General features: G+C 37.0%; 1 protein-coding gene and 1 pseudogene across 12 annotated transcripts in view; both read left to right on the forward strand.

Annotated features, from left to right (window-relative positions):
- The window catches only part of ANKHD1 (ankyrin repeat and KH domain containing 1), a 133,522-nt gene that overhangs the window by 89,468 nt on the left and 22,133 nt on the right, over positions 1-21,921 (forward strand). For 10 of the 12 annotated variants that reach the window (XM_075541656.1, XM_075541659.1, XM_075541655.1 and 7 more), the window contains exons 16-25: positions 2,309-3,067; positions 9,858-10,003; positions 10,166-10,277; positions 14,034-14,179; positions 14,688-14,830; positions 15,167-15,380; positions 17,055-17,230; positions 17,434-17,596; positions 20,374-20,469; positions 21,010-21,126. In XM_075541656.1, coding sequence (XP_075397771.1) covers positions 2,309-3,067; positions 9,858-10,003; positions 10,166-10,277; positions 14,034-14,179; positions 14,688-14,830; positions 15,167-15,380; positions 17,055-17,230; positions 17,434-17,596; positions 20,374-20,469; positions 21,010-21,126 — 2,072 coding nt within the window. The remainder of the gene's footprint in view (positions 1-2,308; positions 3,068-9,857; positions 10,004-10,165; positions 10,278-14,033; positions 14,180-14,687; positions 14,831-15,166; positions 15,381-17,054; positions 17,231-17,433; positions 17,597-20,373; positions 20,470-21,009; positions 21,127-21,921) is intronic. The other 2 variants (XM_075541665.1, XM_075541666.1) reach the window with 1 other exon arrangement.
- On the forward strand, positions 18,287-18,390 carry LOC142441873 (U2 spliceosomal RNA; annotated as a pseudogene).

A 21,921-nucleotide genomic window follows, 5' to 3' on the forward strand; every position in this document is an offset into this window, starting at 1 on the left:
GTAGGGCCATTCTTACCAACTACTGTCCTTAAAATTCTAGTCTTATTTTAGATCATCTTACTCTACCTATAAAGATTTTAGATGTGTGACTATCCAACCTAGTCATAATATAATTACCAATGTGGTCTGTATTGAACTCTGGCTTAGTTTTCCTTCATCTTAAATATAATTTACATAACAGTGATTCCAAAGTGTTTTGAAATTAATCAGTGGTAAAGAAGCATTCATTCTTTTTAGGACTTAAATTTATTCGCTGATGAATTTCTTTTATCACACAACCGAAAATTTTCTTGCCAGCAGACAGATATACTGTTATTAGTAACAGCTTACCCCCTTTTCTTGCCTATTGATTGTAATTAATCTCATTGAACAAATAAATCAAACCATGGATTCTTGTGTGATCTTATAGAAGTAGTTATAAATGCTTTTATAAATCTCAGGACTTTTGTTCTGATAGAATAAAATTTTTCCCCACCACTGACTATACAATATGTTTTGCTGAAGTTTACTTTGAAGGAATAATTAAGCCTCTTACCTGGTTGCAGTGATATCGGGCTGTAGGCTTCTAACCTTGATACAGACAGTCTCGTGCTAGACATTTTCAGTAATTATACACATTGCAGGTGTTTGAGCTGCCTGCAGCTTTGAAATGTTCTTATTCTGACAAAAAAGCAATTGAGCCTCTGATTTTTTTAGTGGTTTTGGACTCCTTTTGGGAAATAGAACATTTTTATCTCTATTAGGTAGCGCTGTTTGTTTTTCCTTTGGACTTGGTAATTGTTATGAATGCATTAGATGTTTTTATTTTACAAATTCCTAAATTAGTTACATTATTCATTTGCGTTAGCTGCAATCCAAAAGAATAACTAACTTTTTCACCATCTTTTTTTTTTAAAGCTTTAAGATTATTTACATACCTTAAAATTCTTCCCTTTTTACAATTCAGTGAGTTTGGTAAATTTACTGAACTGTGTAACAGTTACTGGCACCTAGTAATTGGCACAGTGGATTCTAACCACAAGGTCTACAGTTCAAAACCACTAGGCTTGCGACTCCCATGAAGAGTTATGGTCTTGGAAACCCAGAGGAGCAGTGATAACCTGCCCTACAGGAGCGCCAGAAGTCAGAATTGACTCGGTGGCAATGAGTTTTGAGGTTTCGAGTTCTATATTATTCTCATTACCCGAAAAGGATCTTGCACTGCCTTTCTGCGACCCAGCCTAGCTCTCACCTCTATAGCCCCAGGCCACGATCACTTTCCCCTTTTCTCCATAGATTTTACATACATGGAATTGCACGGTGTGTAACCTTGTATATCTGAATAATTCCAACTAATATAATGATTTTGAGGTTCACTTAAATTGTAGTATGTGTCAGTACCTGGTTTCTTTTTATTGTCATGCCATTCGACTTCTTCCTAAATGAGTAGATTATACCATAAATTTGCCTCAAAGTAGGTATATCAAAATCGTTTTTTTTCTTGCTTTCGTGTTCCCATGTTATGATTGTTCATATGGGTAGTTATTTTTCAGCTGACTTGTTTTGAGGGAATAAAAATCAACAGTGGGAAAGAATGAGAGAGTAACTTAAGTGCAAGTTCAAACCTTAATATACATTTACTTCTTTTTTAACCTTCACTGTCAGTCTGCAATTCTCCTAGGTAACATTTATGGTTCTCTCATAAATAAACTTACTTGAAGGGTTTACGTAAACTCAAAATAAGTATGTTTTATGATATAAACTTAACATAGGGTTCAGGTACATGAATGTTAAAAACTTAATTAGTTGGAGCTTTTAGAAGGCTGTGTCTTCAAAAAGCTGTGACAACACGGTGTATAGTGTAAGGGATATCTTGACAACTTGATCCTGCTTTGACCTACAAGTTAGTCTTTTTACTTGTAGTACTTTTTATATACACATTTAATGTTGCTAAAAGAACAATTGTTCACAGTAAGCAATTATGCCAACATTGCTTTAGAGTTGATATTCTTGAAAATGTCCATTCTATTAAGCAAAATTTTGAAATTTTATTCCATTTTCCATTTCTCCCTATCTTTGACCTTATTTCCCAAATCCTCCCAGCTTAAATATTACATTTGAATATTAGTAGTTTCCGAATTTGCTGTGTGAGAGAGATGAGTGTACGTTTTAAGTGACCTGAACTAGTGCCGCTCTGACATTTACTCTACAGCATTATTTATAAGGGTTTGGGGAGGGAGGGCCGTGTGTGTGTGGGCAGGGAGGCGGGTTTTCTTTCTTTCTTTCTTTTTTAGCATGGCACTTTTTCAAACATTTTTCATGTGCTTAGGTACATCCAAGCAGAAGTCCAGTTCCCTGCAGGTAGCAGATCAGGACGTACTGCCACCTTTTCACCCATACCAGCCTTTGGAGTGCATAGTAGAAGAGACTGAAGGCAAACTGAATGAACTGGGACAGAGAATTAGTGCTATTGAAAAAGCACAACTGAAGTCACTGGAGCTAATTCAAGGTGAACCTCTGAACAAAGACAAAATAGAAGAACTTAAAAAGAACAGAGAAGAACAAGTCCAGAAGAAGAAGAAAATACTGAAGGAACTACAGAAAGTGGAGAGACAGTTGCAGATGAAAACCCAGCAACAATTTACCAAAGAATACTTGGAGACCAAAGGTCAGAAAGACACAGTCTCTCCACACCAGCAGTGTGCTCACAGAGGAGTCTTCCAAGAAGGGGAAGGAGATGGTTGTCTCCCAGAGGATCACTTTTCAGAGTTGCCTCAGGTTGACACAATCTTATTTAAAGATAATGATGCTGACGATGCCCAACAGCCTCTACCATCAGCCGAACAAATTGATTTTGTCCCAGTCCAGCCTTTATCATCTCCACAGTGTAACTTTTCTGGTGACATGGGTTCTAATGGGACAAATTCTCTTGAACTTCAGAAAGTATCAGGTAATCAGCAGATGGTAGGACAGCCTCAGATTGCTATTACTGGACATGGTCAGGGGCTCTTAGTTCAAGAACCAGATGGACTAATGGTTGCAACTCCAGCCCAGACGCTTACCGACACTCTTGATGACCTGATAGCAGGTGGGTTAAGACATATCTCTATAATAATTTCTCTGTAATCTGTGTGTTCAGCTTCTGTACCTCCCCTTCCAAAAACACAGACTTTTTACTTTTCCCCTTTAGAATCTTTGTGAAAATACTCATTTCTTGAGGTATTTTCTTCAAGTGACTGTTAATAAGATTGATAGCACCAGCATACAAGTTTGTTTTGCCCTCTTTTTCATTTGCATTGCAAAGGCAAAGAAATAACATTATCTTAGACCTTTAGTATCAAAACAACCCTGTGTGAAATGTTGGGCAGGAGATCTCAAAGTAAAACTAGTTTTATAAATCTTAAAGTTATCCATATTAGACAATATATGGACTTTTCCTGCTGATGATTTTCATAATTGGAAATCATGATTTTAGGCAATCTGGGTTTTTCTTTATCTATAATGTTATTGGATCAATTTAAATATTTCTAATTAAAAGGGATAAAATTATAAGCATCCTGGTTATGTATGTGGTAAAAGATTAAAGTACATTGAAACTACCCTTGATCATGATTTGGAGGTTGGGATTTTTGCATTAACTCTTTATGAAAGCACACAGATCACACAGAGAGAGCGTGAGGGAGAGAGGTCTGATAACCTTAAAATCTGTGTTTCTGTTTATTGTGTGGAAAAGTTACAACTAGATATCGAATGAGGTGCACAAGTTTACTTGCAGCAGTGGGAAAACAGTGCAGTTAATCATTTACCTTCCTCAAGATGGCTGGTGAGTTGTCACCTCCATGCAGCCAGAATGGCTGCAGACAGTGGATGAGGACCAAGAACGACGATGTAGCTGGAGGGAGTGCTATTCAAAGGCAGGCCAGACCTCTCTCTCTTGATTGCGACATATTTACCCCTCACGGTTGTCTCTTTCCTCTTGTCTCTTGTCGTACTCTCCTCCCCGACTCCCATCCCAATTATCCTATCGTGGTTTCTCCTTTTATGAGTCTTCAGTCTTCCTAATCTTTATGGATACTTAAAAAATGTAGAGTCTTGTATATGACTTCTAATGGTTATAGAATTGTAATGTTGCCTTTGAAGATCCACTGATACGTAGTAGATATCACTGTGCAGAAGAATGTCTTCTGTTCTTTAAAGAAAATAAAATATTGGGAAATGTTTTCTAGTTAATTAAGGAGTAAGGGCCTTTATTACTTAATTTGGGTCTTTGTACCTTACAGCAGCAACCACTCAACTCAAATTAATATTGTGCCATTAGTATTGAGAATCACTGTTTTAAATAAACTCTTCTAGTGATTCTAACATAGATGCTGCAAAACATTGCATCATACTGATAAATTGGTGACCTGGGAGTGATTTTTTTATGACTTATATTAACCTATATTATTGAGCAATCTAGTTAAGTTCTACCTTCGAAGTTGCCCCTTCCCTTTAGCTGTAGTAATAGCTCTACTTGCTATTAGTAACTTTCTGTTAGTACTTACAGCAGATTCTTACAGTCACATTTTGAGTAATTCACAAGGTATTAATGGAAACGGTCTCTTACAAAGTTTTTAAGAAACATTAAAAATTCATTTTGAAAACATCTTTTGATATATATAATGCTAATATAAACAAAAGTATTTCAGTGTTAGATATTAATATCTAGTGATGGTCAGCATATTACATTATATAAGATTCTTTGATTAATGTGCTTCAGATTGATAATCAGCCAGTAAGGTTTTTCATATAATTAGAAAAATTAGAATCTTCATATAAGCTTATCCATTCTTATTAAAGTTGCCTGTGTTGAAATATATGACAATAATTATATTTTCTTAGTTTAAAATGATAGACTAACTTAAAATTGAAACCATCCAACTTCATTGAGTTTAAATTTCTCCTAATTTTCTTAATTTAAGGTGAAAAATATTAGGATGAATTAGGTAAACATCTAATTCTACCAATTATAAAATCTGTTAATGGTAAAATTCTAGTGCAAGGGCCAATGATACCATCAATTTTACCTAAATTAAATCTTGTTCTCATCTCATATTTAATAAAGGAAAGGATACTGTACAACTTATATCTATTTAGATATAATAATAGCAATAAATTATACTCCTAGATACAGGAGTAAGTAATATGTTTCCTTATTACTGCTCTACTCTTAAAGTATTTATTATGACAATAATTATTAGATACATAATTTATTAATATCTTTGTTTGATGAGCTGACTGGCTTAACCTTTAGTGCACAGTTGTATAAGTGCCATACTTGATGTAGTTCTGGGGAGAATGTGAATGAGCCCTTGATTTGGAGCATGGTCCTTCAGATGTTTTCTTCTGGAGGGAGTATTAGGCTTTCAAAAGTGATCATAATAGCAACAGAGTCTCAACGTTCAAGGTTTTGAATATAATTAATACTGGTACTCTTAACAATTAAAAAAAAATCAAAATAGCTTTGACTACTGAGCAATTCTACAAACATCTAGTAAAATTTCCATTCCTAATACATCAAAAAGATGGTGAAAATAAAATTTTATCAACTTGTATATGTGTTTATTGAGCATTTACTATGCACTAAGTTCTATGCTAAATGCTGTATAAACATATCTCATGGGCTGTTTACAACAATCCTATAGTGTAAGCTTTCTTCCCACCTCTGTTTTCCTGTTGAGAAAACCTGGGTTTTAGGAAATTAAGCAGTGGAGTCAAGGTCCAAGCTCGGTTCAATGTGGTTTCAGAACGTTAGATGAAATATGCATACATCTGATTCAATTTGAGGTTTTGCATTTATCTGAAAAATAACATCATTTTCTTATATTTCTCAATTTTGTTAAATGATAATTTCCCCTATTATTTTTTAAGGTTGATTGTGTATTTAGGTTTTCATTGCTGCTGTTGTTGGTACCTTATAATCTCTCTTAAATACCAATTGAAAAGTATCTTGTTTTAAGTAATCCTATATGAGAAACTCACTGCCATTTAGTAGATTCCAACTTGTAATGATCCTATATATTCTGAGGCTGTAATTCTTTAAGGGAGTTTAAAAAAACTCCACCTTTCTCCCATGTTGTGACTGATGGTTTCAAACTGCTGACCTCACAGTTAACCACTACACCACCAGAACTCCAAAGTAATAGTATGGAAGTCAATTTATCAGTTTAAAGGTAAAAGATAATTAGAATCTCTCCTCTCCCCGCTCACCCCCCCCCCCTTGGAGAGGATTTACAGTAAAATATCTAAAGAACAATTTCTCCAAATGTATGTTAACATTTTATTTCTATATTTTTTATTTATATAGTATACAGTTACTATAATTAATACAGGTTTCCCTTGCTATCCAAAAGTAGAATGTTCACATAAAATTTCCTATAAGCTGAAATAACATAAAGCAAAGAAGAAATTATCATTAATTTACATTGGAAAACATATTTAGTATTCCCAGACTAAAGAAAATAACCTACCGAATCATTCAATTAGCACATAAAACATTAATATATCGTAAAAGCAGGCATGATACGATAAATGCACACCCTAGAAACCCACTGCTGTGGATTCAGTTCTGACCACGCTGCTGCTGTAGGGCAGAAACCGTGGGGTTTCGGAGGCTGTACGTTTTTATGGAAGTAGCCTGCCTCATGCTTCTCCCATGGAGTGGCCGGGGGTTCCAGCCACCAACCTCTTTATTAGAAACCCAATCCTTAACCCACTGTGACACCAGGGGGCCCTGGCAGCTTAGGTAGAGTAAAAATCATGTATGCACAGGGTTGTTCCTGGGCAAGGAGCTGGACGGGACCGCTTTCACTGTTTGGGGCACATGCTGCATTTTTAACAACTAGCTGCAAAACTGAAGTCGAAAATGTTTTGCTTTTCACATTTCTTTTCCTAAAAGTGAAGATCCTCTTTGGATTTCTTTCAGTTATCAAAAAGAAGTCCTAATGCAGGTCTTTTATAAAATAAGCCAAGTGGCATAAAGCAGACTTGAAAAGTGAGGGATACTTGTCTTACATAAACAGAATCTAGCAACTTAATACAGTAAAGTCTATGAATGCTGGGACCCGTGTAAGGAAGAAACTGAGGAAACGAAAACTCAAGTATTTTCCACTAACAGAGTGATAGAAAAGTGTTAAGACTTGGAAAAATCACTTTCTCCATGTCACATGCTTCAGGGTATCTTAATGAGGCTAATATCACTGCCATCAAATTAGTGCCTTTAAGACAGGATAGAACTGGCCCTGTGAGTTTCCAAGATTGTAACTTTTCATAAGAATAGGAAGTCCCACCTTTGTCCCAAGAAGTGACTGGTGGTCTCAAACTGCTAGCCTTGTAGTTAGTAGCCCAATGTGTAATCACTAAACCACTACAGCTCTTTGTGTTAAGGTAGTACTTGGTTAAAGGTAGAAAACTTGTGAGACCCAGAAAAACAAGACAATTCCATTGAATCCCAGCTCTCACAAGTTCCATTCTATCTAAGAACTTGACGTCATATTTAAGAGCTTCACTTTCATATACATATATATCACAATTTCATATAGTATCAAGTACAATATTGCATCTAGTTCTTCTAATTCCCTGCTCTGCATATAGTATATCAGTTCACTTGAATTATATATTGATTTTTATGGTAGTGGTTTGGATTAGTCATTTTCAGAGACATTTAGTTCAGAGGTAGGGAGTTTTAGGGATCATAAAGGGGTCTTACTATTATTTCCTCTTATTCCTCATATACCTTTTAAATACCATTTTTTATGACTTTTCATTCATAACTGACCCTAAAAGATAGCTCTATAAAGAAGTCCTTTATTATATCATATTCTGGTAGATTAACTATTCACATTTAAAAAATAATTTTCAATAAATTTTTAATTAAAAGGAGACACCATGAATAAACAAAATTAATGACAGAAAAGTAGTTCTTTAGTAAAGTGTATGTTAATCATAGGATTACTTAAATTCAAATATTGAAAAGTAATAGATGTTCATCTTTAGTGTGTTGTTTTCTAGAGCTTTCTCATGCTTAGCTATTTTGAGTAGGTTTAGCAAAATGCTATCGGCTTTTTATATATGAAATGGCAAATAATATAAAGCATTGTTTCCATGGTGAATATCTTCTAGGTGAAATAAATATGGTAATAAATTCAGTGTATTAAACTATGAATATTTATGTGGTGACAGAATCTGCAAAAATGTGTATTGACCAGATGTTTATATATATTAATGGGGAGAAGAGAGAGATAACTCATATAAAAACAGCAGGGCATCTTACATTTTGATTAGTTATTAGAACAAATAACATACTAAACTTAAGCACTCATACTTGCTGTGATTAGTGTCATATTATAATCTAATCGTATTAATTCTGTAGCACAAACATTCCCTGACACTTTAAATGCTTACATTTTCCTTTTAAATCTGTGCGTTTTAGATTGACTTTTAGTCTGAGTGCATACATAATGAGTTTATAGCTTGTTTTCTCTTTGTTTTTCCTTTATTTTTTATCATTTTACTGGGGACTCATACAACTCTTACCATAATCCATGCATACATCAATTGGGTAAAGCACATCTGTACATTCATTACCCTCATAATTCTCAAAACATTTGCTCTCCATGTAAGCCCCAATTTTCCCTTTCTTCAGTGATTAGTACTGTCTTTATTCTTTAGTAACGTGAGCAGCAGTACTGAAAGCCCCATGACGTGTCTAGTACTTATATTCATTGAGCACTTTCTAGGTGCCAAACAAACCATGCTAAAAGTTCTGTATTCCTTCTACATTGCATACATGTACATAATGGCAGGGCCTACTGACAATATCTTTCTGATGTAGCCATAGAAACCTTTGGGGTATGTACTCTTCTTTATGAAACATAAAAAATAGATACTTTCATTTAACTCAGTTTTCAAATAAGTTAATTTTTAGATCCCCAAAGATATGCAGATGGTGCAGACACCTTCTACTCAACTATTAACCTAAAGGTTGGTAGTTCAAATCCACCCTGTGGTACCATAGTAGACAGTGCCTGTTGATCTGCTTCTGTTGGAATTAAAAAACTCAAAACCCACTGCTGTCCAGCTAGTTGACTCAGTGACCCAACAGGACAACGCCATCGAATTTCTAAGGGAACAGCAAGCCTCATCTTTCTCCAAAGGAGCAATGCTAATCTTGTGGTTAGCAGCCCAACTTTTAACCCACTATTGGCACCAGGACTCCTTCCTGTTAGGATTCCAGCAAAGAGAATCTCACGGAGCAGTTCTACTCTGTTGCACTCAACTGGATGGCCACTAACAAAAGTATGAAAAGCCAGCGTTCATTTAAAAAATAATTTGCTTTTCAAGCATTGAATTATTTTAGCAGATTTCCAAAGTAAATAATGACGGTTAAAGATATATGCACACTAGCAACCTATGTGTAAGATTCTAACTTAGTTTTTTTTCCTTTATTTTAAATCCCCAAACCCCCTTTCTTCTTTATGGGAAACTATTTTTTCCCTTATTGACAATGTGAAAAGCTACCATTCGTTGTCAATGCCCCAAATATCAGGCTTTATGCTATATCTGTATTGCTCCACACACTCTTTCCAACAAGTCTACTCGACAGTTACTACTGTTATCCCCTTTTTATATTTGATGAAGGTTCAGGTTCAGAGAGGCTAAATGACGTTGCTCAAGATTGGAATGTAAGTGGTGGAACTAAGATTCAAATCTGGATCCAGTGGACTCCAAAGCTTGTGTTCTTAGCCACTCTGTTACGATGATTGAAATTTCTGTTTTCTGTGTAGAGATAGCCTTATTCTTTTAAGTGGAATTCAGCAGTATGAATATTGTTTTTTCAGCTGTGAGTAGCAGAGTGCCCACTGGTTCAAACAGTTCCTCTCAGACCACAGAATGTCTTACACCTGAACCATGTTCACAGACTCCAAGCAACGTGACTGCCCAATCAATGATTCCTGTGTATCCATCTGTTGACATTGATGCTCATGTGAGTAGGTTGTGCTATTTGAACTTATTTTACACGTTCTGATTTTTCTTTTGTTTGGAAAGAAAAATGATTGTGTTGTCATTGTGAAAATAAGCCTATTTGCCCTTCATTGGTAGTATCTTTGTTTTAAAAAAAATCAAATTGATTTTCTTATTCTTCTAGACTGAGAGCAATCATGACACAGCATTAACACTAGCTTGTGCTGGTGGTCACGAAGAGCTTGTATCTGTACTCATTGCTCGAGATGCAAAAATTGAGCACAGGGATAAGAAAGGTAAGAAATGTTAGTTAGAAATAAAATCTGCCTGGCCTGGCTAAATAAGACAGGTTGGATGAACTATCTGGAGGAAAAACAACGGGACCGACAGTTCCGGGGGGGTCTTGGGATAGGGGGACGTGTGGGGTAAGGAAGTGATGTTAACAAACCCAGGGACAAGGGAACAACATGGGATCCAAATTGGTGCTGAGGGGGGAGTGGCAGGCCAGGTACGGAATGATCAAGCATAAGGTAATGTAATGAAGAGGTATAGCTGTAACCCAGGTGGGGACGGAGCATGATAGTGGGGCAGGAGGAGAGTGAAGGGAAATAGAGGAAAGAGCTGGAAGTCAAGGGGCATTTGTGGAGATCTAGACAAAGACATGTACATGCAAATATATATATGAGGATGGGGAAATAGATCTATGTGTCTATGGTTTAGTATTAAGGTGGCGGAAGGACCTTGGGCCTCTACTCAAGCACTCCCTCAATGCATGAATACTTTCTTTTATTATATTTGCACTCTATGATGCTCCCTCTCCCGACACAACTGCTGAAGCCAAAGTGGGTGAACAAGTAAATGTGGTGAAGAAGGCTGATGGTGCCCGGCTATCAAAAGAGATAGTGACTGGGGTCTTAAAGGCTTGAAGATAAACAAGTGGCCATCTAGCTCAGAAGCAACAAAGTCCACATAGAAGAACACACCAGCCTGTGTGATCACGTGGTCCTGAAGGGATCAATTATCAGCCATCAAAGAACAAAAAATCATATCATTGGCTGCACACCTCCATGATATGATCGCCGAATACAAACAGGTGCATAAGTAAATTTGGCGAAGAAAGCTGATGGTGCCTGGCTATCGAAAGAGATAGTGTCTGGGGTCTTAAAGGCTTGAAGGCGAACAAGCGGCCATCTAGCTCAGAAGCAACAAAGCCCACATGGAAGAAGCACACAAGCTGGTGTAATCACGAGGTGCCAAAGGGACCAGGTATAAGGCATCATGCAAAAAAAAAAAAAAGAATATATATATGTATGTGTGTATGTGTATATATTATATATGTGCGTATATGTGTGTGTGTGTGTGTGTGTATACATACACCATAGTGAATGAAGGGGCAAGTGCAGGGTGGAGACCCAAAGCCCAAGTGTCAGCCACTGGAGATCCCCTAATAAAGGGGTTTAGGAGAGGAGATGGGTCAGTCTGGGTGCGATGTAGTACAGATGAAGAACACAACTTTCCCCCAGATCCTGGATGCTTCCTCCCCCCAACTATCATGATCCGAATTCTACCTTGCAAATCTGGATAGAGCAGAGGTTGTACACTGGTGCATATAGGAGCTGGAGGCACAGGGAATCCAGGGTGGATGATACCTTCAGGACCAGGGGGTGTGAGGGGCGATTCTGGGAGAGTGGAGGGTAAGTGGGTTGGAAAGGGGGAACCGATTGCAAGGATCTACATGTGACCTTCTCCCTGGGGGACGGATAACAGAGAAGGGGGGGAAGGGAGGCTCCAGATAGGGCAAGATATGACAAAATAATAATCTATAAATTATCAAGGGCTCATGGATGTGGGGGGAGCGGGGAGGGAGGGGGCAAAAAAGAGGACCTGGTGCAAATGGCTTAAGTGGAGAGCAAATGCTTTGAAAATGATAGGGCAAAGAGTGTACGGATGTGCTTTATACAATTGATGTATGTATATGTATGGATTGTGATAAGAGTTGTATGAGCCTTAATAAAATGTAAAAAAAAACAAAAAAAAACTGATGGTGCCCGGCTATCAAAAGAGATAGTGTATGGGGTCTTAAAGGCTTGAAGATAAACAAGCAGCCATCTAGCTTAGAAACAACAAAGCCCACCTGGAAGAACACACCAGCCTGTGTGATCGCGTGGTCCCGAAGGGATCAGTTATCAGGCATCAAAGAACAAAAAATCATTTCATTGGCTGCACACCTCCATTATACAATCGCCGAAGACAAACGGGTGCATAAGCAAATGTGACGAAGAAAGCTGATGGTGACTGGCTATCGAAAGAGATAGTGTCTGGGGTCTTAAAGGCTTGAAGGTGAACAAGCGGCCATCTAACTCAGAAGCAACAAAGCCCACATGGAAGAAGCACACCAGCCTGTGCGATCACGAGGTGCCAAAGGGATCAGGTATAAGGCATCATCAAAAAATAAAAATCTTACCTTAGTGTATGAAGGGGGAAGTGCAGAGTGGAGACCCAAAGCCCATTTGTCGGCCACTGGAGATCCCCTCACAGAGGGGTCTGGGGTCGGGGAGGAGATGAGTCATTCAGTAGCGCTGATGAAGAATACAGCTTTCCCCTAGATCCTAAATGCTTCCTCTCCCCCAACTATCATGATCCGAATTCTACCTTGCAAATCTGGATAGAGCAGAGGTTGTACACTGGTGCATATAGGAGCTGGAGGCACAGGGAATCCAGCTAATCCCTAATAAAATGTTTTTTTTTAAAAAAGAAATAAAACCAGCCTTAAAAACATCCTTGAAACATTTTTCTCATCGAAAATAACCCGTTCCATGAAAAGATTAATATTCATATTTCAATTAGTGTGTTAGTCTGGATTGACTAGAGAAACAAATTCAGGGAGACTCATGTGCACGAGAGAACTTTATATCAAAGAGCAATTATATATTAACAATCCCAGCTCAGTGCAAATCAAGTCCATAAGTCCAATATTAGCCATATGACCAATAACCAGTTCATAAATTCCTCTTTAGACTCATAAAACACATGCAATTATGCCGAATGCAGGAAGATCACAGGCCTTTGGGTGGAAAGCCTTGTATATCCAATGGTGGTGGAAGCATCTCAGATCTGGCGTGGGTCTCCACGTGGCTCCTCCAGCTCCAGGGCTCTGCCTCCAAGATTGTATAGTAGCTCCATGAGGTTTGTCAACCGGAATGTGAAGGAGAGACTGTATCTGGCCTCCACTCCTTCGCACCTCCAAATGAGGTCATCAAACTGCAACCTGATTGACAGGCTAGACTCCACCCTTTCACAAGTTGACAGAATATGTAACTGCCACAATTAAGAATATCCAGGTTATGTAACTATAGCAGTAAAATTCAAAAATTAGAATGCTGTCAGTGACATAGAACAATCTGTAGTTGCTTCTTCTTTAATCCAAAGGTAACACGCAGGTATCCAATTTATAAGTAGAAACTTAAGGTTTTTGTTGATTTAACATTTCCTTTTCACCATTAAAATAAATGTTTAGACAAAATAATAATTTATAAATTATCAAGGGTTCTTGACATGGGTAGCAGGAAGGGAGGGGGAAAGGAGCTAATACCAAGCGCTCAAGTAGAAGGCAAATGTTTTGAGAATGATGATGGCAACAAATGTACAAATGTGCTTGGCACAATAGATGGATGTATGGATTATGATAGGAATTGTATGAGCCCCAATAAAATGATTTTTAAAATAATAAATGTTTAGAGGATTTTTATGTGAACTGATTTTCAGTATTGACCTCTTAAAATCCAGCTGCCGCTCCACGAAGAATGGTATGTGTCTGTTTCTGTAAAGATTTATAACCTTAACAATCCACAGGAGCCATTCTCCTCGCTTCTGTAGGATTGCTGCTAGTCAGAATTGAGTGGATGACAGTGGGTTTAGTTTTGATTTTCATCTGCCCTTCCAGGCCTTTTATTACATTAAAACCATAAGGAATGGAGAAATGACTTAGTAAAATTTTAAAATGCAAATTTGCTTCTTGAGTTCATTCATTTATTTATTTTATTCTAATAAAGGTTTTACACCACTGATACTGGCAGCAACAGCAGGGCATGTTGGAGTTGTTGAAATCCTTTTAGATAAAGGTGGAGATATAGAAGCACAATCTGAACGAACCAAGGATACGCCACTTTCACTGGCTTGCTCTGGTGGACGTCAAGAGGTGTGTAACATTGTTGTGTAAGCATTTTGCTTATATTGCTAAATATGCATATGATTATTATTTAAACAACATGAATAAAACTTGTATGTTCTTTAAACGTGTTTCGTGTACTTTCAGTAGAATGAGGTTTCATCTGTTTAATTGGAAAAGTAAACCCCCTTTTAAGGAATTTGTTTCTTCTCCTTTGGGCCAAATAACATTTTCTTTAACTTAAATCTGGGGTTGAATGCATCATGATCCTAACACATGAAATGCAAATCTATTACTTCTTAATTAGTAAATAGAAAGGATAGCCTCAAGATAATTGGATTTCAAAACTCTGAATATCATAATATAAAATTGAGGTGAGTCTCTGGTGTGAATATATGAATATTTGGGGATTAATTAAATAATTAAAATATCAAATTTTTAGACAATGAAGTTATAGGTCCTGTTTTTGGTTTTGTTGCGTGTGGTTCTCCCTACACTACATAGTGAACCTGTGCTATAAACTGCTTTTCTATTGCAGGTGGTAGACTTGCTGCTGGCTCGAGGTGCAAATAAAGAACATAGGAATGTGTCAGATTATACACCACTGAGTCTCGCTGCATCTGGAGGATATGTTAATATCATTAAGATTTTGCTCAATGCCGGGGCAGAAATTAATTCAAGGTATTGGTTTCAAGGCAAAAAATTTTCTCTGTGATGTGCTTGCAAATGATGACCACTTATCCTAGTCAGTGTGGTGGTTTTTTAAAAGCCAAGTATCAGAAAGTGGTTTTTTTTTTTTATGTATAGTTGGAAATTTATAACCCTTAAATAGGACTTAAGTTTCATATTGTGAGATTTTCCTATTCTAGACTATTACTCTAAAAAAAGAACATCTAGTCCTTTGTGTTAGAAACCTTTTTACTGAAACACTTTCATCTTCAATTTTCACTATGGGTTTGTAAAAACAGAGTAGGCCTCGTCTTACTTTAATTTTATAAGTGCATTTTTCCCTCCTAGGACTGGGAGTAAGCTAGGTATTTCTCCCCTGATGCTGGCTGCAATGAATGGACATGTCCCTGCAGTAAAACTACTCCTTGATATGGGGTCAGATATTAATGCCCAGATAGAGACCAATCGGAACACGGCTCTCACCCTGGCTTGTTTCCAAGGCCGAGCAGAAGTTGTGAGTTTGCTTCTGGACCGAAAAGCCAATGTTGAACACAGGGCAAAGGTAAGCATTTTATGACATGTTAGCTACTCTAGATCTATTTCTGGGAGAAAGAGCATGACATTTAAGCTCAAATTACATATATTTTCAATTGTCATCAGCTAACTAATATCCCATTGCAGAATTATGTTATACAATAATTAATGACACACAATTATCCATGACTTTACTAAGAAACAATTAAGGAAACAAAATCAGTATTTTTTCCAACTGCAACCTAGGGAGCAACTTATTGAGCTGTGAACCACAAGTGTAGTGGTTCCAATCCACCAGGTGCTCTGTAGGAGAAAGATGAGGCTGTATGTTCTAGTAAAGATTTAAAGTCTTGGAAACCTGAAAAGACAATTCTTTCTATTCTGTACTTTAGGAATTGACTCAGCAACATTTGTTTTTAATGCAAACTTTTAATATTTCATATTATGTCCTTATGTGCATTTCATGTGTAGTCATCTATGTGTATTTTTAAAGAGCTTCTTTAATGTGCCATGTGATTAGTAAAATTCCTAGCAAAATTTGTGGATACCTTATAAAATTAAGACTGCTAAGATCTCATTGAAGGGAGCCCTCATTGGGTAGTAGTGAAACACTCGGTCAGCTGCTAAGCAAAAGGTTGGTAGTTTGAACCCACCAGCTGCGTTACCGAAAAAAGATGTAGCCATCTGCTTCTATAGAAATTAGAGCCTTGGAAACTATATGGGTTGCATTTCTTTGTTTAAAACCGTTAGGAGATTTAGAACCCTGGAAAAAACGTGAAACTCTTTGCAATCAGGATCAACTAATCTGGGAGGTAATTCAATGTGGAGAGATTTGAGAAGTGTGTAGGTCTCCCTGAACTCACACTACTTAGAATCTAGTAACATTTACATTCTTCTAATCTAAAAAATGAGGGTACGTGGCTCTCACACACTTTTCAACACACCGAGATGTGCCTTTCCTTCGTCCAGCACTTCCTCGTTGTATTATGATTCTTCAGTATGGCTTATTTACCTTCTAACGGTCCTAGAGAAATCCACCTGGTTTGGGGGACAGTATTAGGTAACAGTTCTAACACACCAACAATTGTGAGTGTGATGCAGAGCCAAGCACCTTCTTTGTACCTAAGTTCATCATGAGTCAGAATCGAAAAGATGGCAGCTTACAATGGTAGGAAATATCCTTTGACTAAAACATTGGAGACTGATGCTCAAAACACGTTTCTTAAAAATAAAAATTTTCATGTATATGTATGAACTGTGAAAAGAATTGTATCAGCCCCAATAAATTGTTAAAAAAATAAATAAATAAAAATTTTCATTTATTTTACCAAGTTTGAGCAAAATTGAAGGTATTTATGCTGAGTTTAGCAAACTGCATTCTCAGATAGAACATATCCTTAAGAACGTTTTTCCAATGAACATTGTGCCTCATTTAATTATATTTTTATTCCTTCTCAAATAGATCTACTGCACAGAGAAGTTACTATCCAATGTATAAATTTATAATTTTGTAATATGCTGTTCAAGTGAATTCATTCTGACATCTCTAACACTGTTGACTTGCTGTTTATTATAATCTAAGACTGAATATTAACTTTTTAGTAAAAGTACAACCACAGATCGGATTCTCTTAAAAATCCATTGCTTTAGTCTTTTCAAATAATTATAGAAATTTACTTGCATAAATTTTTGGTTTGAACAGACTGGTCTTACCCCTTTGATGGAAGCGGCTTCTGGAGGGTATGCAGAGGTGGGAAGAGTCCTGCTTGATAAAGGAGCCGATGTCAATGCCCCCCCTGTGCCTTCCTCGAGAGACACTGCTCTAACAATAGCAGCTGACAAAGGTCACTACAAATTTTGTGAGCTTCTGATTAATAGGTGAGTACATTTGGTATTAATCTATTCAGGACTTCCTATCATCCCTTTCACTTTTCAGAGCCTTTAAAGATAATAAAATTAGTTTTATTTTTGTTGACATTGCATGTTACCTTGTAAACAGGAAAGAAACAAAACAAAAAACCAACTAGAAAATATATCTGCTCATAAAAAACAAACTGCATTAACATTTTTTTATGTTATAGGGGAGCCCATATTGATGTTCGTAACAAAAAGGGAAACACACCACTTTGGCTGGCAGCCAACGGCGGTCATTTTGATGTAGTGCAGTTGCTTGTGCAAGCTGGTGCTGATGTGGATGCAGTAGATAACCGGAAAATCACGCCCCTGATGTCGGCATTTCGTAAGGTAACTTAAGGGGGTGGGGATAACATTTGATCCTCTAAAACCAAATCTACGTGGAAACCGTGTGGGAAACATATGTTGGCTTTAGGGATTTGAGTATACTTCACATGCATATTTCCATACATTAATCACTGCTATATGATTCCACTTTCTTTGTGACCAGATTTAAGAAGCATGTGATAAATCACTGTAATCAACTGTAAATCACTTGGTGTCTTGACTAGCTTTGTTATATTGTTTTACCTAAAATGTTATATTTAATGAAAGACATTATGTACCATTAGACAAATCTTCTCTACTTGTGGTTATGTGCTGTTGAGTTGATTTCAGTTCACAGGACAGGATGGAACTGCTTTATACGGTTTCCAAGGTTATAATCTTTATGGAAGCAGATTGCCACAGATTTCTCATGTAGAGTGCTGCTTGTGGACTGGAACTGCCAACCTTTTGGTTCACAGGCAAGCACTTAATCCCTGTGCCACCAGCATTCCTTCATCTCTACCTAGGGAGAACCAAAAAGGAGTGGAGTCTTTCATAACAGTTTATTTATATGCAAGGACTTCAAAAAAGTTCATGGGAAATTGGGATGGAAATATAATGGAATTTTTCCACAAATATTGTTAAGCCCCCTCATAGAGCTTAAGGCTTTTTCAAAGCTTTCTCATTACAATTATGGTAAGCTATAAACTCAGCATCGCTTCTCGGCCTTTTGGCTAAGATCAAGTGTAGTATAAACTCCTTAGCATGGCCTACAAAGACATGAATGATATAACTCTACGAGGGAGTTAACACCCCCTCCCCGCTAGTGGAAAAAATCTTCCCTGGACGGAGCTTCCGTAGTACTCATTTTCCCGATCCCCAGGCAAACATCGTGCAACTCGCTGTGAGTCAGTGCACCCAGTGGGAAGGTTCTCTCTGGTCACAGTGATTTTTTCGTTAAAGCATTTTCGTTCATACCTTTTTTTGTGATGGCCAATTTTAGAGAACAGTGTACGTCTGTGAAGTTTTGTTTCCTGCTTGGGAAAATGCCACAGAAGCTATTGTGATGTTGAACGCAGCTTCTAAGGGCAGCGCTATGGGAAAAACTCAAGTGTATGAGTGGTTTTCTTCTTTCAAAAAAAAGGTGAAATGTTGATTGATGACAAACCTTGTTCTGAGGTGCTGTCAGCAATCCAAACATGAGTTTCCAAACAAAAATGTTTCCAAGAATGGAATTACAGATTTTGAAGGTGATAAAGTTGTTTTTATATTTAAAAAATTTTAATACATAGCTTTGGAGGGGGAATTTTAGGGGCTGGGTACCCCCTCCCAGACTGGTCTGGAATGCACCAAAGTTTTAACTGCCTCAGGGCCGTCCTCATCCTGGAATATCTTTTCATTCCTCTTCTCTTGGCTTAGCATTGATCCTTCTTTAGCTCCCAATTTAAAAGTCATGTCTCAGAGCCCTTCTTCAGTGCCCAATCTGAAAAGGGTTCCCCTTCTTGTTCTCTTTTATAATGTGCTATTCTTTTGGCTTTGTGGGATTTTTCTAAATTGTCATTTTATTCAAATGTGTTCCTTTTTTAATGCCTATCGTTCCCACCTGAACTGAAAGCTCCCTTTGGACCAATACTCATGACTGTTTTTGAACTGTTTATATCCGTTTGTTTAGCACAGTGCCTAGCACTTACTAAAACCAGTTGCCATCGAGTCAATTCCAACTCATGGCAACCCCATGTGTTTCAGAGTAGAACTGCGCTCCATAGGGTTTTCAGTGGCTGTGACCTTTCGGAAGAGAATCGCCAGGGGTTTCTTCCAAGGCAACTCTAGGTGGATTCGAATCACCAACCTTTTGGTTAGTAGCTAAGTGCTTAACCGTGTGTGCCACCCAGGGACCACTGGCACATGCTAGGTGGCCACTAAATAGCTATTGAATGAGAGTCATATGAACGAACTTGTGTCTTAAAATAAAATCTTAAAGAATTTTTAGATAGTTAATTTTTTCAATTTTTTTCTTTGTTTTAATCGAGGTATAATGTATACATTGTGAAATGCACATTACTTGATGTGCTTAGTGGGATGAGTTTTGACAAATGCAAACATCATTGTAACTCAGACACCAGAAGGGTAAAAGACATCTCTCCAACCCTAGCATGTTTCCGTGCACCTACCCGGAGAGGCAGCCACTTTCCTGACTTTTGCCACCACTAGCTTAATTCTGAGGATGGCTTAGAATACAGGAAGAGGGGTCAGCTTGGTTATATGAAAATACATCTGCTGCGAATTGACCCTGAACCATTCAGTCCCTGATAATGACATTTAGAATATGTTTTTACCTAGATTCAAGTTAAAGGACAGTGAAAAGTGTAACAGTCTACTTGGCTTAGTTTAATAAATTAGAGTCAAAATGAAACTTTCAAATCTAGTATAGTTTCTTTTAGGATTAATTCCCCTTTTATACTGAAATTCATCCCCTGATATCAATTTTTATATTATTAGCTGATTTACTCTAAGAATTATTATTTTTCTATATTTCTACTTTTGATGGGAAGTGGGTTAATTAAAATCAGGAGTCTTTTGGTCCATCATTTACTGCTAAGCATGTTGTATTTTTCCTTTTCTGTTTGTAAAGTGTTCTTACTGCTTCTAGTTTAATTTCAAATTTAGTAAACCATTAAAGGCTGTATTATTTTATCATGTTAGTAATAGTAGTATTAATGTTCCTTAAGTTTAATTGATTTTAAGTAAATGGACAGAATTTGAAGGAATTATTTTAAGTGTTTTTGTTGTACTCTTTCCAGGGTCATGTTAAAGTTGTTCAATATTTGGTGAAAGAAGTCAATCAGTTCCCATCTGATATTGAATGCATGCGATACATAGCAACGATTACAGATAAGGTAAGTTTCATGTGCTATTTGATGACATGTATTACTATAAAACTATGTAATCACGTTTTTGTTTTCCCATGGAATTACTTGTCAAGCTATACAATTAGAAACCTTTTCTTTTTGTCCTGTAAGTGGCCAGTAATCTGATAGCACCCTCCCATTCACCCGATATTTCTATGCTTCCGTTTCTTTCTTTGCAGAATAGATGGGCACAGAACTTTTTGTAAGTTACCACGATCGTTGCTGCCTACTGGGGCCCATAATTGCAGTGGCTACAGCAGAGCTTTATAACTAAATTATTAGCCTGGTTTTATTTGTCAAACTTTATGGTAGGAGACTTTTTAAGAACATTGAGGTCTTTTAGAAAATGATGCCTTTATTTTGATGAAATACTGACACACACTTAGACTCAAAGGCTAACTTAGTTTGATTTAGTGAATTTTAATTTGTTTGAGCTTTTAACACCAGTGCTTTGGTGTGTTCATCAAGTTTATGCTTATTTTCTCTGTTATGTCACATGTTCTTATGTAATTAAATTTTTCACTATAGGAACTGTTGAAAAAATGCCACCAATGCGTTGAGACAATTGTGAAGGCTAAAGACCAGCAGGCTGCTGAAGCAAATAAGAATGCGAGCATTCTTTTAAAGGAACTTGATTTGGAGAAGGTGAGTGAAGGGAAAATAATTCCCCGTATTGGAAATTACTGAAAATTTGCTAGACTAGATTTATCACCTGTGTGACTAATAATTTTAACAAAATGTGCTTCAAATAAATGGTTAGTAGATTATCAAGCCAGACCAATTACGTTTATTTGAATCACACGTGTTTATTCATAAAAGACATTTTGAGACCATATAAATGATATTTTCAGAAAAATTCCAGTTTGCCAAATGACATTACTGCCTTAGTGGCCTTTACACTTATTTGGGGATGTGATTTGGTAAGATGTTGTATATCATATATTTATTATAAGATTTATGCTTTATATGATTTAAATCTATAATATAAAACTAAGGTCTAGTAGAACCTAATGGAGAAAGTTAAAACAGAAAACAAGATCACTTTTCTACAATTCGGTCTCCTTACTTAAAAAAGAATAATGAAGGTGATATCTGAAAGAAGGAAATACCATGATCAATAGAGTTATTCTAGGAATGCAAGACACAGCTTATCTTGAAGACACTTTGTTGGTTATTAAAAGGGGGGTAGGGGCATGCTCATATTAACATTTAGATGTTGATTTTGCTTTCAGATAACAGCAGCAATACTTAGTAACCTAACCACAGAGAGGCAGTCGCTAATTGCATAAAGAGTATTTGTCTGATATAAATCATACATTTAATAGTAATATGCTAGAGGCATACCATTAAAGTCAGAAGCAAAAGACTCAGCAAATACCCATGATGTATCACTTACCCTCAAGGAAATGGACTGGCACAGCAGTGCAGCAGTGGGCTCAA

The sequence above is a fragment of the Tenrec ecaudatus genome, chromosome 2, assembly GCF_050624435.1.
Source record: "Tenrec ecaudatus isolate mTenEca1 chromosome 2, mTenEca1.hap1, whole genome shotgun sequence".
Taxonomy (NCBI): Eukaryota; Metazoa; Chordata; class Mammalia; order Afrosoricida; family Tenrecidae; genus Tenrec; species Tenrec ecaudatus.